At 34.4% G+C, this 16,551-nt stretch overlaps 1 protein-coding gene across 1 annotated transcript in view; it reads left to right on the top strand.

The window, feature by feature from the left end:
• SPATA22 (spermatogenesis associated 22) overlaps window positions 1-13,937 on the top strand; it is a 29,821-nt gene extending 15,884 nt beyond the window's left edge. Inside the window, exons 6-8 of the mRNA XM_006863260.1 lie at window positions 208-337; window positions 6,796-6,893; window positions 13,746-13,937. Coding sequence (XP_006863322.1) covers window positions 208-337; window positions 6,796-6,893; window positions 13,746-13,937 — 420 coding nt within the window. The remainder of the gene's footprint in view (window positions 1-207; window positions 338-6,795; window positions 6,894-13,745) is intronic.
• Window positions 13,938-16,551: the final 2,614 nt, after the last annotated feature.

Here is a 16,551-nt window from a genome sequence, read left to right as displayed (position 1 = left end):
GAAAGCCTCATCTTTCTCCCGTGGAGCAGCTGGTAGTTTCGAACCGCTGACCTTAAGGTTCGCAGCCCGATTCGTAGCCACTACGCTACCAGAGCTCCTTAGAATCGCTATATAGATGGTAAAAAGGTATGGTGAAAGCAATTAAAGAATAAATGCTATGTTTGAATAGATGCTATGCTGAATAAATGCTTTTTTTCCCCCCAAAAGGAAGCTCCATTATATGAGTTAAAATTTAAGGAGAAAGATAACTCTTTAAGAATTATATCAGTGGTTATTGAAAGCATGAAGTACTGGCGTGAGCATGCACAGAAAGCTATCCTTCTTTTTGAAATATTGGGTAAGTATAATATAGTCATGCATTGCATGACATCCATTTGGGCTATGTCCAACCGCATATATGACCATGGTCTCAACCCTCATAAAGCCTATTATATTAAAAAGCCTATTATATTAAAAAAAATACATACAATGGTTCACAATAAAAAATGGAAGCTACTTTGTGAAATGCATCAAGACATTATTATTATTGTATTATTATGTTAAAGATGTTTTCATCCATCTGGAAATATTTTTTTAATGCTTTTTATTCATAGAAAAGGCATACTGTATACTAAAATAACTTTTGACTGACATTATATAAGAACTGTACCTAATGAATTTACATATACATTCTACTTAAATACAAATTTAAGAGCAGAACTAATTCATTATTCAGGGGCTGCATGGTAATATGGTGTTTGCATAATGTCCAAATTACATTATGTCCTATTTCACAGAACATATATATTTTAAGCTATGTATTACTGTACTTCAAAAATTCTTCAGTAATACTATTAATATTGCTTGAATGTTAATAGGTATACTTCTCTCCATTGCCATCAAGTAGATTCTGATGCATAGCAACCCTATAGGATAGAGTAGAACTCTCCCATAGGATTTTCAAGAGTGTAAATTTTTATGGAAGCAGACTGATCCATGTTTCTCCTATGGAACAGTTAGTAGATTTGAACTGTTGACCTTTCAATTAGCAACTGACTAATCACTGATGAATCACTGTGCCACCATAGGTATATTTGTTTTTGTTGCTAGGTGACGTTGAGTTGATCCTGACTCACAGTGACCCTACGTACAACAGAAATAAACACTGTCCAGTTCCGTGCCATCCTCACAATCATTGTTATATCTTAGTCCATTGTTGCAGCCACTGTGTCAATCCATTTTGCTGAGGATATATTTAGAGGATCTGGAAGAAAAAAAAATTACAAAAGGAATTATTGTTTATAACGTTTTTTTAGTTCCTTGGTCTGTCTTTGATTTGTGTGAATTAAGTTATAAGAATTTGGACTTTCTCTTTAGATTCATATTGTTCTGATTCTTAATGTTAAAAGTAGAAAAAAATCTTACAATAATCTAACCTAACCCTTTAAAGGAAGGGTGAGGAAATGGGGCAATTAATTAAAGTAGACTTGATTAGAATCACAGAGCTAGTTAGAGGAGAGATGGATTTAGAATCCAAGCCATGCAATTCTCAATCTAGTATATTTCTCTAAATCCAGTAATGATTATATATATATATGGAGCTCTGGTAGCGTAGTGGTTACGAATCGGGTTGCGAACCACAAGTTCAGCAGTTCGAAACTACCAGCTGTTCCGCAGGAGAAAGATGAGGCTTTCTGCTCCTGTAAAGATTTACAGCCTTGGAAACCCTGTACAGGGTCGCTATGAGTCAGAACCAACTCCACAGCACATAACTACCATATATATATAAATCAAATCACACTTTAAATAGTCTGAAAGGACATTTATAATGAACCTTTTAGTGCTATTGTAGGGTAATGAGTAACCATCCTACAATTTGTTGATTTAAAAAAAAAATTAATATTTAAGAGGGAGAAAGTTTTGTTGAATGCTTCTGGAATTTGATTTTGCCTAGAGTGAAGAGACAAATAAGTACAGATTCAAAATCTATTTCTTCCATAGTTTGAATAAGATAACTATTTATGAAGTTTAAATTATGAAATATTGTAAATATATAGAAAAATATAGAGAATATAATAAATATTCACACATTTTCACCACTTACCTGTCAATTTGTTGTACTGTGGTAGCTTGTATGTTACTGTGATACTGGAAACTATGACACATTTTATGCAGAGTCACCATGGTTGACAGGTTTCCATGGAGCTTCCAGATTAAGACAGATGAAGAAGGAGAGACAGACCACTTCTGGATCGTTAACCACTGAAAACCCTATGGGTAGCAGCAGAACCTTGCATGATATAGAACCAGAAGATAAGCCCCTCAGGCTGGAAGGCACTCAAAATACAGCTGGATAAGAGCTGCCTCCTCAAAGTAGATTTGACATTAATGATATTGATGGAGCATAGCTTTCGGGACCTTCATTTGCTGATGGGGCACAACTCAAAATGAGAAGAATCAGCTGCAAATATCCATTAATAATCACAACAGGGAATGTATAAAGCATGAATATGGGGAAATTGGAAGTTGTAAAAAATGAAATGGAGCACATAAAGATCCTAAACCTAGGTATTAGTGAACTGAAATGGACAGGCATTGGTCATTTTGAATCAGACAGTCAGATGGCTAACTATGCTAGGAATGATATATTGAAGAGGAATGACATCACATTCATCATCAAAAAGAGATTTTCAAGATCTGTCTTGAAGTACAATGCTGTCAGTGATGGAATAATATCCACATATTTACAAGGAAGAGAAGATAATGCCACTATAATTCAAATTTATGCACCAACCACTAACAGCAATGATGATGAAATTGAAGAATTCAATCAACTTCTTCAGTCTGATATTGATCAAACTTGCAATCAAGATGTATTGATAATTACTGGTGATTGGGATGCTAAGGTTGGAAACAGAGAGGAAGAAGATCAGTAGTTGAAAAATATGACATTGGTGATAGAAATGATGCTGGAGACTGTATGATAGAATTTTGTAAGACCAATGATTTATTCATTGCAAATAACCTTTTTTTCAGCATCACTGTCAGAAATGATGACTGCACATGTGTACCTCACCGATGGAATACACAAAAATTAAATTTGGTAAGAGATGATCAAGAAACTCAGTATCATCAGTCAAAACAATGCCAGGAGTTGACTATGGAACAGACCATCAATTACTCATATGAAAGCTTAGATGAAGCTGAAGAAAATTAAAACAAGTCCACAAGAATTAAAATATGACCTTGAGTATACCCCATCTGAATTTAGATACCATTTCAAGGACAGATTGGCTATACTAGGCACTAATGACCAGAAGAGTTGTGGGATGACATCAAGAACATCATACGTGAAGAAAGCAAACAGTCATTAAAAAGACAGAAAGGAAAGAAAAGACCAAAGTGGATGTCAGAGAGATTCTGAAACTTGCCCTTGAACAGAAAGAAGTTAAAGCAATTAGAAGAAATGATAAACTAAAAGATATGAACAGAAAATTTCAAAGGACAGCTCAAAGAGATAAAGTATTGTAATGAAATGTGCAAAGACCTAGAGTTTGAAAACCAAAAGGGAAGAACATATGCAGTATTTCTCAAGCAAAAATAACTGAATAAAAAATTTAATCCTCTATTTGCAATATTGAAGGATTCTGTGGTCAAAATATTGAATAATGCAGGAAACATCAAAAGAAAATGGAAGAAATAAACAGAGTTGCAACAAAAAGAATGGGTCTATGTTCAACAATTTCAAGAAGTAGCATATGCTCAAGAAATAATGATATTGTAGGAAGAAGTCCAAGCTGCACTGAAGGCTTTGGTAAAAAACAAGGCTCCAAGGGTTGACGGAATACAAATGAAAGTGTTCAAAAATTGATGCAGTGCTGGAGGCGCCCACTCATTTATGCCAAGAAATTTGGAAGACAGCTACCTGGCCAAAGAATTCTAATAGATCCATATTTGTAATCATTTCAAAAAGAGGTTACCCAATGGAATGTGGAAATCAGCAAATAATATCTTTAATATCATATGCAAGTAAAGTTTTGCTGAAGATAATTCAAAAATTGTTGCAGCTATACATCAACAGAGAGCTCTACCAGAAATTTAGGTTGGATTCAGAAGAGGACGTGGAACAAGAGATATCATTGTTGACACAGATGAATCTTGGTTTAAAACAGAGACTATCAGAAAGATGTTTACTTGTGCTTTATTGACTATGCAAAGACATTTGACTGTGTGGATCATAACAGTTTATAGATAATGTTGATAAAATGGGAATTCTAAAATACTTCAGTGTGCTCATGACAAGAGCACATGAACATAGTCCAAGAGGAAGTCATTCAAACAGAACAATGGGATACTGAATGGTTTAAAATCAGGACAGATGTGTGCCATACTTATTCTATCTGTATGATGAGCAAATAACCCAAGAAACTGGATTATATGAAGAATGTGGCATCAGGATTGGAGGCAAAGTCATTAACAATCTGTGATATGCAGATGATACAACCTTGCTTGCTGAAATAAAGAGGACTTGAAGCACTTACTGATGAAAATCAAAGACTACAGCCTTCAATATGTATCACATTTAAACATAAGGAAAAAAAAATCCTCACAATTGGATCAATAAACAGCATCATGATAGGAGAAAAGATTGAAGTTGTAGGAGAAATGATTGAAGTTGTCAAATATTTAATTTTACTTGGACCAAATGAATGCCCATGGATGCTTGTTGTTAGCAGTCAGAAAGCCAAATATCATAATGCACTGGGCAAATATGCTGCAAAAAATCCTCTTTTAAGTGTAAAGAGCAAAGATATCACTTTGAGGACTAAAGTGTATCTGACCCAACCCTGGCATTTTCAATTGTTCATATGCATGCAAAAGCTGGACAAATCTAAAAAATTGATGCATCTGAATTATGATGGTGAAGAATATTGAATATACCATGAACTGCCGGAAGAATGAACAAATCTATCTTGGAAGAAGAATAGCCAGACTTCTACGTGGAAGCAATCATGCCGCAACATCATTTCACATGCTTTAGACATGTTGTCAGCAGGAACCAGTTCCTGGAAAAGGACATCAATCATACTTGGTACAGAGTCAGCAAAAAAAAAAAAAGAAGAAGAAGAAGAAGAAAGAAGATCCTTTCAAAAACCATGTGGAAACCATGTCTAACTTACCCTGGCTTCACAAGGGGGAAAAAGAATCAAACTCAATCAGCCCAAGGCTGATTCCTATGAAGCAGAGGTCAGCCAGACTTCCACCCTACAACCTTCTGTATACTCTATTTTGACAACAACCATCCCTCCCACAGCACTCTCTGCCTCACATCTGTGTTCAAGAATCCATTATTTGATTACACAGAACTCATAGCAATATGAGGTTTATTAGGGAAGTGAACAGGCTACAATTCAGGATCAAAACCAACTCAAGATGCAGCAGTTTTTCTATTAGGAATGCCTCTTGTCTGCCATACTGCAAACACATCTCTCTCTTGTCTTCAGCTTCTCAGCCATGTGGCCTTTTGGCCTCTCCCTCAGTACATATGCCTAGAGGCTTCAGCTACTCTATCTCTACATATCACCACCTCTGCTATTGCCTCTTGCTATCTCACATGCTACTCATGCTCTTCCTTCTTGTTGATCCTGAGATCTTCTGTTTCTGCTTCTGAGATGGTTCCTTTTAAACCTAGCTGAAAGGCAAAACTAACTAATCCCAGCCTTAGAATCCTGTATACCTTATTTGCATGGTCTCACCCAATCACCTAGTGGGAATTACAACACTGGATAGAAAAGCCATATCAAATAAATTCAAGGTACCACAACCATCAATGAAATAAATTGATACAGTGGCTGCAACAATGTATTCAAACATAGAAAAGACTGTTAGGATGGTACAGGACTGGCAGTGTTTCTTTCTGTTGTACATAGGGTCATTATGAGTTGGAGTGGATTCTACGGCACCAAACAACAACAAAGCTTATGAATCTTTATATATCATCATTTCTGAGAAGGTAACATGTCTGTCTCTGAAACACTGAACTATATATACCAGGAATGTAATATGATTAGTTTAAGCCAAGGGTCACTCCTGGATCTGTGTGTGGGGACAAATCCCCATCCAAATCATATGGCTAAGAATGGCATTGGAGAACTTTCCAAAAGGAAAGTTATTACCAGAAGCAAAGAGAATGGAGGTTGGCCTCAAAATAACAAATGTCTACTCCCAGTACCCAATAAATGGTTTTTCAATGACTGGATAATTGCTCTCACTTGATAATAATTTCTTGAGATAAATATTAATCACTGCATTTTATAGGTGGAGAAATAGATTTGAAAGAGGTTAAGCAATTATGAAATATTTTTAAGATGAAGATTTAGCACCTAATGCATGACTTCTGATTCTAACTGAATGTTTGTTGCTGTTTTTCCAATAAACTATGATGTTACTTGTTTAAAACATGTATTTGCTATTAAGATGATGATGATGTAGACTTACATAGGGAATTATTTTTAAGGAAATAATTTTTAATGAAAAAGCTTCAGATGGCCATTTACTATCAATTGTATCAACTTTGGCCTATAACATTTTCTGAATTGTAGAGGGCCAGAAACTTTGTTTCTTTTAGTATTACAGTTTCAGTTTGAGTTTCAGAAATATCTTTCTTTCATAAAGTATCTTCTCTATTACTTTGTAAATAGAAGTATGAAGAATTTGCCATAACTAATTATTTTAAATATCAACTTTTGTTTTGATTTTATTTGTACTTTACAAGTATTGACTTTATCCTCCCCTATTTTAATGTTTTTTTTTTAGCTGTTCTTGATTCAGCTGTTACTCCTGGTCCATATTTTTCAAAGACTTTTCTTATGAGAGATGGCAAAAATACTCTTCCTTGTATATTTTATGAAATCGTGAGTATTCAAGTATTCATTACAAAACCTACACCGACGAAACATACATTTGCAGGCTATAAATCTGCTATAATAGAAGTTCTGTTAATGGTTTTGTAGTATTTTCAACATTTGTTTGGTTTTATTTTGACATTAAATTTTTCAGTTGTTTAATTAGAATTGAGAACATACTCTCTGTGTCAGGTATTGTGCTGGGTACAAGGGATTCCGTGTGGTAGATGGCTTTGTCTCTCCAGGAGTTTTTAATCTCAAGCAGAAAGACAGATAAATAAACCTTACACTCTGGTATGGAGTCCTGGTGTGGCGCTGTAGGATAAACACAGGACCACAAGGTCAGTTTGAACCACAAGGCCAGCAGTTCAAACTCACCAGCTGCTCCTTGGAAACCCTCTATTGGGTTGCTGTGAGTTGGAACTGACTCTGATTTATTCAGGAAACTATAAACACTTCATAATTCATTACTTTAGTGTAGACTTATGTGGGGTAAGGATAGTGGTTCCAGAGTTGGGGTAAGGCATAAAGTGTGCTAAGACATAAGGAAAAGGATTGGTGACAGAGAAGGCTAGGGGTGACAAAAGAGATTGGCCATCACAAAAAGGGGCTGTGTAAAACGTAATTTGTTAGAGTTTAGTCTTAATTTTGACATTTCAGGAATAGCCAGTCTTGTGTTCCTGTTCTTTACTAGATTTGTAACTTTGAACAAGCTGCTTGAACTTTCTGAGTTTCATTCTCTTTATCAGTAAAATGGGGAAATTAATCCTTACTTTGAAGGTAGGGTTGTTGTGGAGATTACATGATAAAGTATGCACATGTACAATTTCTGCCACACCACAACTCCTAGTAGATTGTTAAGAAATAGTAATTGTCATGTTATTAATTTCTGTAGTACCTCAAATGCTTATTATTTTTCTTGGATCTGTTAATAAAAACAAAGTTCTAAAAATAACTTTTTATTGTAGTATTACATACGCACAGAACAAGTCACAAATTATACATATATACTTCTCTGACATACCACAAAGTGAGCACTTACTAGGTTAAGTAATTTCCAATAAATCTCCTACCTAAAAGTAACTACATTTATGTAATTTTAAGGAGGTCCTAGTCATTTATTTTGTCTTTTACTGTTTGTGTGTTTTCAATTATGTTTGACAGTGTATTTATGTCATGTATCAGAGTCCCTAAATAGTTCCATATTTTTTCATAGATTATCTTTCTAGTTCTAGGTTTTACATTTAGGTTCATCCACACTGATTTTGTTTTAATATATAGAGTGAGATATGGGTCTTATTTCATTTTACGGCAAATGGATTTCTAGTTTTGCCAGTACCAATTGTTGAAGAGACTATCTCTTCCCTTTTTAATGTGCTTTGGTCCTTTGTCAAAGATCAGCTGACTATGTGGAAAGATTGACTTCTGGGTTCTTAATTCTGTTCCATGGATCTATGGTGTTGGAATTTGGATTGAGATTGTGTTGTATCTGTAGATTATTTTGGGTAGTATTGACATTTTCACAATGTTAAGTCTTCCTATCCCTGAGCACAATATCTTCTTTTATTTTTGTAAATCTCTTTTGGTTTCTTGTAATAATGTAATAATGCTTTGTAGTTTTCATAGTACAAGTCTTTTGTTTCTCTGATTAGATTTATTCCTAAGTATTTCATCTTTTGGGTGGCTATTGTAAGTGGTATTTTCCTAGTTTCCTTTTCAGAGCTGTCTTTTTTTTTTATGTTTTATTGTGAATTATGTGATAGTTTACATGGGAGAACATTAGTTTTACATTCATTCTATCGTATATCATTTCATTGCCATGGTTACAATCCCCTCCATGTATCACCACCCAACCAAAGGGCATACACTACAAGCCTGCTCCCCAGTCGCCATCACACAGCCCCTCTCTCTCTCTGGATCTAAAATCCCCAGCTGCTCCATCTCTCCACATCATCGTCTCTGCCTCCATCTCTGGCGTCACTACTTCTCTGGGTGGGGTCTCACGCTCCGCTTTTATCCGTTGATGGTCCCAGGGACCTCTGCTCCTAGACTGAAAAGTTAATCACTCCCATCCTTGCTATAAAACATCTACCTTTACATTTCCAACCCTCAGAGTCAGTCCTGATAACAATTATTCACTGTTGTATCGCAGTAGACCTATCTGCATTTCATTTCATCAGCCCTACTTAGACAGATTGGATACTACTCAGTGGAGATTCTACCTTCCTCCACACCCCCTGGATCTAGGTTCCCTCTTGAAAGCTTGTAAGCCAGTCACTTCTTGCCTTTGTAGCCCTCCCCTGCCCCCCATTTTGGGTAGCCAATGTCCAAGTTGCCCATTCCTGTCTACTCTGTGTATGGAGGGGGTGGGAATGATCCTTGCTGTAAGGATTCGTTTCCTCCTTTTGATCTACTGCATCCATAGGTGTAGGTCAAGTTCATCAAATTGTATCAGATTACTCTTTTTTATTTTTTCCTCTTCTTTCTTCTTCTGGTTGAGCGCTGATCATCCAGTCATTGAAGCCAGGTCAAGTGGGTATTATCTGCATGTGTGGGTGTTCTTGTGCATATGCCCTCTCTTGTTATCAACTGGATGCTTCACTCTCCACTCTCGTCCTCTGTGGCCCAAGAGTCCCCAGGTCTTGCCACATTGCTGGCCAACCAGTTCTCCACCTGGGTTCACAGGAGTCTGTTGAACGTTGTAGGGCTTAGCTTGCCGCTTCATTGCTGTTTTCCCCTCACTTCCCCTTATCGGTGACGAACATGGTCACCAATCGCAGTGTGTATTCCCATTGAGTCTTAGTCTTGGAAGGGTTCAGAGCTGTCTTTATTAGTATAGAGGAATCCAACTGATTTTTGTATATTGATCATATAGCCTGTTACTTTGCTGAATTTTTTAACGAGCTCCAATAATTATCTTGCAGAGTTTGGGATTTTCTATGTATAGAATCATATCATCTATAAATAGAGTTTTACTTCTTCTGTGCCAATTTAGATGCCTTTAATATCCCTTTCTTGCCCTTTAGCTTTAAGACTTCCAGCACAATATTGAATAGGAGTGATGATAAAATGCATCTTTGTCTGATTCCTATTCGCAGCAGGAAAGCTTTCAGTTTCTCTTCATTGAAAGTAATGTTGGCTGTTGGATTTGTATATATGATTTAAATTATGTTGAAGAATTTCCCTCTATTCCTACTTTGATGAGTGTTTTTATTAAGAACAGATGTTTACTTTGTCAAATGCCTTTTCTGCATCAAGCAAAATGATCATATTGTTCTTTTCCTTTTTAAAAATTTATTTATATGGTGGTTTACATTGTTTTGTTTTGTTTTTTTTATTTCAAACATCTTTGCATCCCTGGTATGATTTCTACTAGGTCATGATGTATTATTTTTTGCATTCTATTGGCTAAGATTTTGTTGGGAATTTTTACATCTTTGTTCATGAGAGATACTGGTCTTTATAATTTTTTTTTTTAGTAATGTCTTTGCATGGGTTTGGTATGAGGGTTATATTCACTTCATAAAATGTATATGGGAGTTTTGTATCCTTTTCTATGTTCTGGAATAATTTGAGTAAAATTAGTGTCAGCTTTTCTCTGAATGTTTGGTGAAATTTACCAGTCAAGCCATCTGAACCTGGGCTTTTTTTGTTAGAAGTTTTAAGTTTTCCTGATTATATTTTTCTTTTATTATAGGCCTGTTTAAGTTTTCTACTTCACTCTGTGTTAGTTTAGGTATATTGTGTTTTTCTAAAAATGTATTCTTTTCTTCTAGATTTTCAAATTTATTGGAGTGCAATTCTTCACAGTATTCTGTTATCGTTTTTATTTTTGTTGGTTCTTTTGTGAGTTACCCATATTATTTCTTATGCATGTTATTTGCATCTTCTATTAGATTTGCCAATGTTTTAAAATTTTTATTACTCCTTTCAAAAAACCAACTTCTTGTCTTGTTGATTCTTTCTATTGGTTTTCTGTTTTCTAATTAATTTATTTCTGCTGTATTGTGTCTTTTCATTTGGTGACTGTAGACTCACTTTGCTGATATTTTTCTAATTGTTGGTGATGTTGTGTTAATATATTGATTTCAATTCTCTTTTTTTCTTTGGATGTGTGTGTTTATTGTTATAAATTACCTTCTAAGCTCTGCTTTTGTTGTGTCCCAAAGGTTTTGAAATGTTGTGTTTTCGTTCTCATTTGATTTGAGGAATTTTAAAATTTCATTTTATATTTGTTCTATTACCCAGTAGCTTTAAGCAGGGTATTATTCAGTTTTTATGTCTTTGTTTCCTTGATCTTTCTATGCTAATTTCTAATTTTTGATAGCATTGTGGTTTGGAAAGATAGTTTGTAGTATTTTGATGTTCTTAAATTTATTGAAGCTTGCTTTGTGGCATAAGGTATTGTCGATTCTGGAGAATGTTCCATGTGCACTGGAAAAGAATGTGTATTATGCTGTTGTTGGATTGAGTGTTCTATATAAATCTATGAGGTCAAGTTGATTGATTCTGTTACTTAGTTCTTCTGTGCCTTTGTTTAGTTTCATTCTAGTTGTTCTGTCCAGTTTTGAAAGTGGTGTATTAAAATCTCCTACTATTATTGTAGAGTTGTCTATTTCTTTCTTCAATTATATTAGAGTTTGATTTTTGTATTTTGAGGTTCTTTCATTGAGAGAATAGATATTTATTATGGGTATATCCTCTTGTTAAATTAACTCTTTAATCATGTGATATTATCCTTTGTGTCTTACGCTGGTTTTTGCTTTAAAGTCTGTTTTATCAGAAATTAATATTCCTATTCCTGCTAATTTATTATTGCCATTACTTTTATAATTATATGTATTTTTTTCATCCTTTAATTTTCAATCTGTGTGTGTCTTTGTGTGTAAGGTGTAGCTCTTGTAGACAGCATATTAAAGAATCCCATTTTCTTATCTATTTTACTACTCATTCACTTGACTGGTTCATTTAACCCATTAACATTCAATATCATTATCAATGTTGTTGTTAAGTGCTATTGAATTCCAGCTCATAACAGCCTTGTGTAGGGTTTCCAATGAGCACCTCATGAATTTGAGCTGCCAACCTTGCGGTTCAATCTGACCTTGTAGTCAAATGCTTATTCTACAGTGTCAGACCAATTATCAATAGGTATTAATTAATTGCAGTCATTTTGTTGTGTGAGTTTTTTTGTATGTTTGGTGCTGCTGGTTCCCCCCCCCCCCACACACACACACCCATCTCATGTTTTCTTCTGTTGAATTCACTTTTTTTGGTTCTTGTCAACTTCTTCATTTCATTGTTTTAATGTTCACATATGAAATCTTCATAGATTTTCATTTTCTTGATTTGATGTGAAGGTATATTAAGTTTCTTTTGAGGTTACCCTCCCTCTAACTTATTAATTTCCTTCCCATTTTAAGACAGTCTCTTTTATATTGAAATCTACTTGATTTCGTCACTGTTTGGAATTTTGCAACAATACTTTCCCCTCTTTTTGCTCTGTAGTAGTTGTCTTTATTATAAATTGATATCTCGGATTTCCTATTTTCAGTCTTGTAGTTTTGTTTTACTTTGGATACTTCTATATCTGTATTGAATTTTGGGTGGTATTGGCATGCATGTCAATCTCTTGTTGTTGGTTCTCAGTCCAGAGGACTCCTTTTAGTATTTTTTTGGTAACGTTTGTCTGTTTTTTACACATTCCTTTAATTTCTGTTTATCTAGAAATGTTCTAATTTTGCTGTTACATTTGAGGGACAGTTTTGCTGGGCATATGAATCTTGGTTGGTAGTTTTTTTCTTTCAGAGCTTTATATATATATATATATATCCATTGTCTTCTTATCTGCATGGGTTCTGCTGAGATTCAGAGCTTAATCTTACTGGTTTTCCTTTGTTGATAACATTTCGTTTTTGCTGAGCTGCTTGCAGTACTCTTTCCTTGTCTTTGATTTTGGAGAGTTTGATTATAATATGTCTTGGTGATTTGCTTTTTGGATTTATATTGTTTGGAGTTCATTCCACTTCTTGAATGCTTATCTTCTCATCTTTCATGATGCTAGGGAAATTTTCTTCCAACAGTTCTTCAACTGTCTTTTCTTTGTTGTTCCTGTTCTGGAATTCTGTAAGTTACACCTCTTCATGGTATCCCACATGAATCTTAGGCTTTCTTGGTATTTTTCATTCTTCTTTCCCATTGTTCTTTTAGCTTACTAGTATTGAGAAGTTTATCTTCCAATTCACTAGTACTGGATTCCATTGCTTCAACTCTACTCCTTTGTCTTTTCAATGTCTTGCCCATTTCTGATATTTTAGTGTTAATCTTCTGGATTTCTGTTTGCAGGTTTTGTATTGTCTTCAATCCTTTACCTATTTTGTTTCTTTGATCCTGTAGTGCTTTTCTGAATTCTTCCTTATTTTCCTCGACCTTTATGTCAATCATTTGGCAGGACCAAAATTCATTCTACATGGAGATTTTTTAAACAAAATATTTCATCTGGCTATTTTAGTTCTCATCTGGTAAGTTGGTCTGACCCACCCAGTCTGATACCTATTCAAAGCAGAATGATGGTAGTCTGAAAAAAGAGTGGATAATTCATGTGCCATTACACCGGAGATCATTCAATTTTTTAAGAAGCTGAAGCTAGCTAGTTTGGAAGAGGCCCTAACCAAATAAGCTATAATCTTTGTGACAGAATACTCATATATTCCTAATTATCCTGGTTTTGTTAGCTGTGTGGCCTGATTCAGATGATGGAATTAAATCATTTGGGGTGGATTCACATTGAATTGATAATTTTATCTTAAAAATTGAAATACAGATGAAGTATTAACTTTTTATTTTTATTTAAATAAACAGGATCGTGAACTTCCAAGACTGATTAGAGGTCGAGTTCACAGGTGTGTGGGAAACTATGACCAGAAAAACAACATTTTCAAATGTGTTTCTGTCAGACCAGCATCAGTTTCTGAACAAAAAACTTTCCAAGAATTTGTTAAAATTGTAGATGTTGAGATGAAGTATTATACTAATGTAATTAATGAAGTTTAAATAGTGATGGCAGAATTTTAAATAGCATAAGTTAAGGCATTTACTTCTGTTATTGTTTGAAATACAAGCTACATGTTTTTATAGCTATTATTTTCTGTGTTTTACTTCTTGAATTAAAATATTTAAATACCTATAAATGTGGGAAGTTTTTGAAAATAATTTTACTATTTTTATAAAAATGATGCATTTACTAAAATTCAACCGTTTCTAATAAGAACACTGAATGTAGTAGGGACAGATAATTGTACATCTGAGTCATCCCAAAAGCCAGCATCAAGTTTAATGGAGATATACTAGAGACATTCTTATTCAATTCAAGAACAAAACAATGATGTCCACTATCAAGTACTGTTATTAAACATTATACTGGAGCTTTTAGTCTATGCAGTTGACTTCAAATATTTGATGAGTATCTATTTTGTGCCAAGTACTACTTTGAGTATTGTAGACAAAGCACTTAACAAAGTAACAAAAATTTATGAATTTATGGAATTTATATTCTGGGAACCAGAAAAATCTGGTATTGTTATAAACAGAAAAATCTTAGTATAGTTATTATTATCATATGCAGAAGATGTAATTGCATGTATGGAAACCTAAGATACTCAACTAAGAAACTGCTATAAAATGAGATAATTTGTTTCACTCAATTCACAATGAAAACTTTAAAAAAATTAATTAAAAAAAGAAAATGAGATAATTTGGTAAGACAATAGCGTAGAAAACTTAGCAAGCCCAGATCATTAGTGAATATGTTTACATATGAACTACAATCATTTTCATGTAAAATTAATAAAAATAACATTTGGAATGGAAAAAAAATCCATGATGTAACCAAAATTAAATAATAGATGTTACAAGTATATGACCTTTAAAATACTATTGAAGGATATAGACTTGGACAGATAGATACATCATTTTCTTGGATAGGAAGGCTCAACATATATACATTAGTTTTCCTCAAACTAATTTGGAACTCAAAAATAAATTTGTAATTATGAAATTCTCTCTCTGTGTGTTATTGATACTAAAGTTTATACAAAAAACTAAATGAGAATAGCCAGATAAACTCTGATAAAGAATAAAAATAGAAAAAGAAGATAGTCTTGTCAGATGTTATAAGATTTTAAGTATATTATATTAGTTATCTTTTTCTGTGTAATCAGTTACTCCAAAACTTAGTGGTTTTAAATAAGTGCAGACATTACCTTTAATATAAGATGTTTATTTTGTTGTTGTTGTTAAGTGCCGTCAAGTTAGTTCCAACTTATAGTAACCCTGTATAGGGTTCTGAGGTTTTTACAATCTTCTGGAGCAGACAGCCTTATCTTTCTACTGTGGAGTGGCTGGTGGGCTCAAATTGCCATGTAATCCATTGCTTATGGAACTACTGTGCTACCTTAATAGTTTTAGTGCATCAAGATTTCAAGAGAGTCAGCTTTCTGGTATTAGAGTCTCTTTGTTCTTGTTGTTGCTAGTGCCATTGAATTGGTTTTGGCTCATAGTGATCTTGTATACAGTGGCACGAGGTTTCCAAGGACTGGCTGGTGGGTTTGAACTGCTGACCTCTTGTTTGCAGTCCAGTGCTTATCCTACAGCACCACACCAGGAAGGATCCATTTTCAGGCTGATTCACGTACATATCTGACAAGTAGGTACCAGCTTCTGATTCTATCCAAGTGGGCCTCTCTTTAGGTTTGCTTGAGTGTCTTCACCACACTTCCTCCAGTGCAAGTTATCCAATAATGACTTAGTTAGGTGGAAGCTTTCCTTTTGTGAACTACTCACGGAAGTAACATAATATCATTTTTGCCACATTCTATTTACTGAAAGTGAGGTACTAAGTATGCCCATATTTAGGACGAGGGGAATTAGACTCCATCATTTGAAAGGAAGTGTGAAAGAACTTGTGGATGTATTTAAAAACTGACACATAGTACAAAGGCATATATATTCATGTAATATATAGTATTGGTTTATGAATAAACAGGCCAATAGAACAGAATTTAAAGTACAAAAATAAACTCAAGTATATAAAGAACTTGGTATATGATAACAATATCATCTTGAATTTGTAGGGAAGAGATTGATTATTTAGTAAATAGTGTTGGTATCACTAGCAAGCATCTGGAAAAAATAAAGCGGGAATTAAGCTTTACACTAAGCTTTTTTCTTTCTTAAACTTTTTATTGTGAATCCAGTGAAGATTTACAGAGACAATGACATTTTACATTCAACAGATCATACACCTTTGCTCACCTCAATAATTGTAATCCCCTCCAAGTAGCAACCATTATCTCACTTCCTCCCTGGGATCCTTCTTTCCATTCCATTCTCCTTCCCATTCCTCCTCAACTTTTTTCCTTAGGTAAATGTTGCCATTTTGATCTTCAGTGGTATACCATTCCATGGTGAGCATATCTTACTAGTGTTGTTGTCCCACTATATGTCTATCTGCTTCTTGGCTGAAAATTTGACCATGGCCCAGATAGCTTTACTGGTGAATTCTACCAAACATTCAGAGAACAGCTGACACTGAAACTATTTCAGAACATAGAAAATTATGGAAAACTTCCAAATACATTTTATAAAGTGGGTATAACTCTCATACCAA

This window comes from Chrysochloris asiatica, unplaced genomic scaffold (genome assembly GCF_000296735.1).
Source record: "Chrysochloris asiatica unplaced genomic scaffold, ChrAsi1.0 scaffold00054, whole genome shotgun sequence".
NCBI classification, from domain to species: Eukaryota; Metazoa; Chordata; class Mammalia; order Afrosoricida; family Chrysochloridae; genus Chrysochloris; species Chrysochloris asiatica.
The sequence above is the reverse complement of the archived record's forward strand: the minus strand, read 5'-3'. Positions and strand labels throughout refer to the sequence as shown.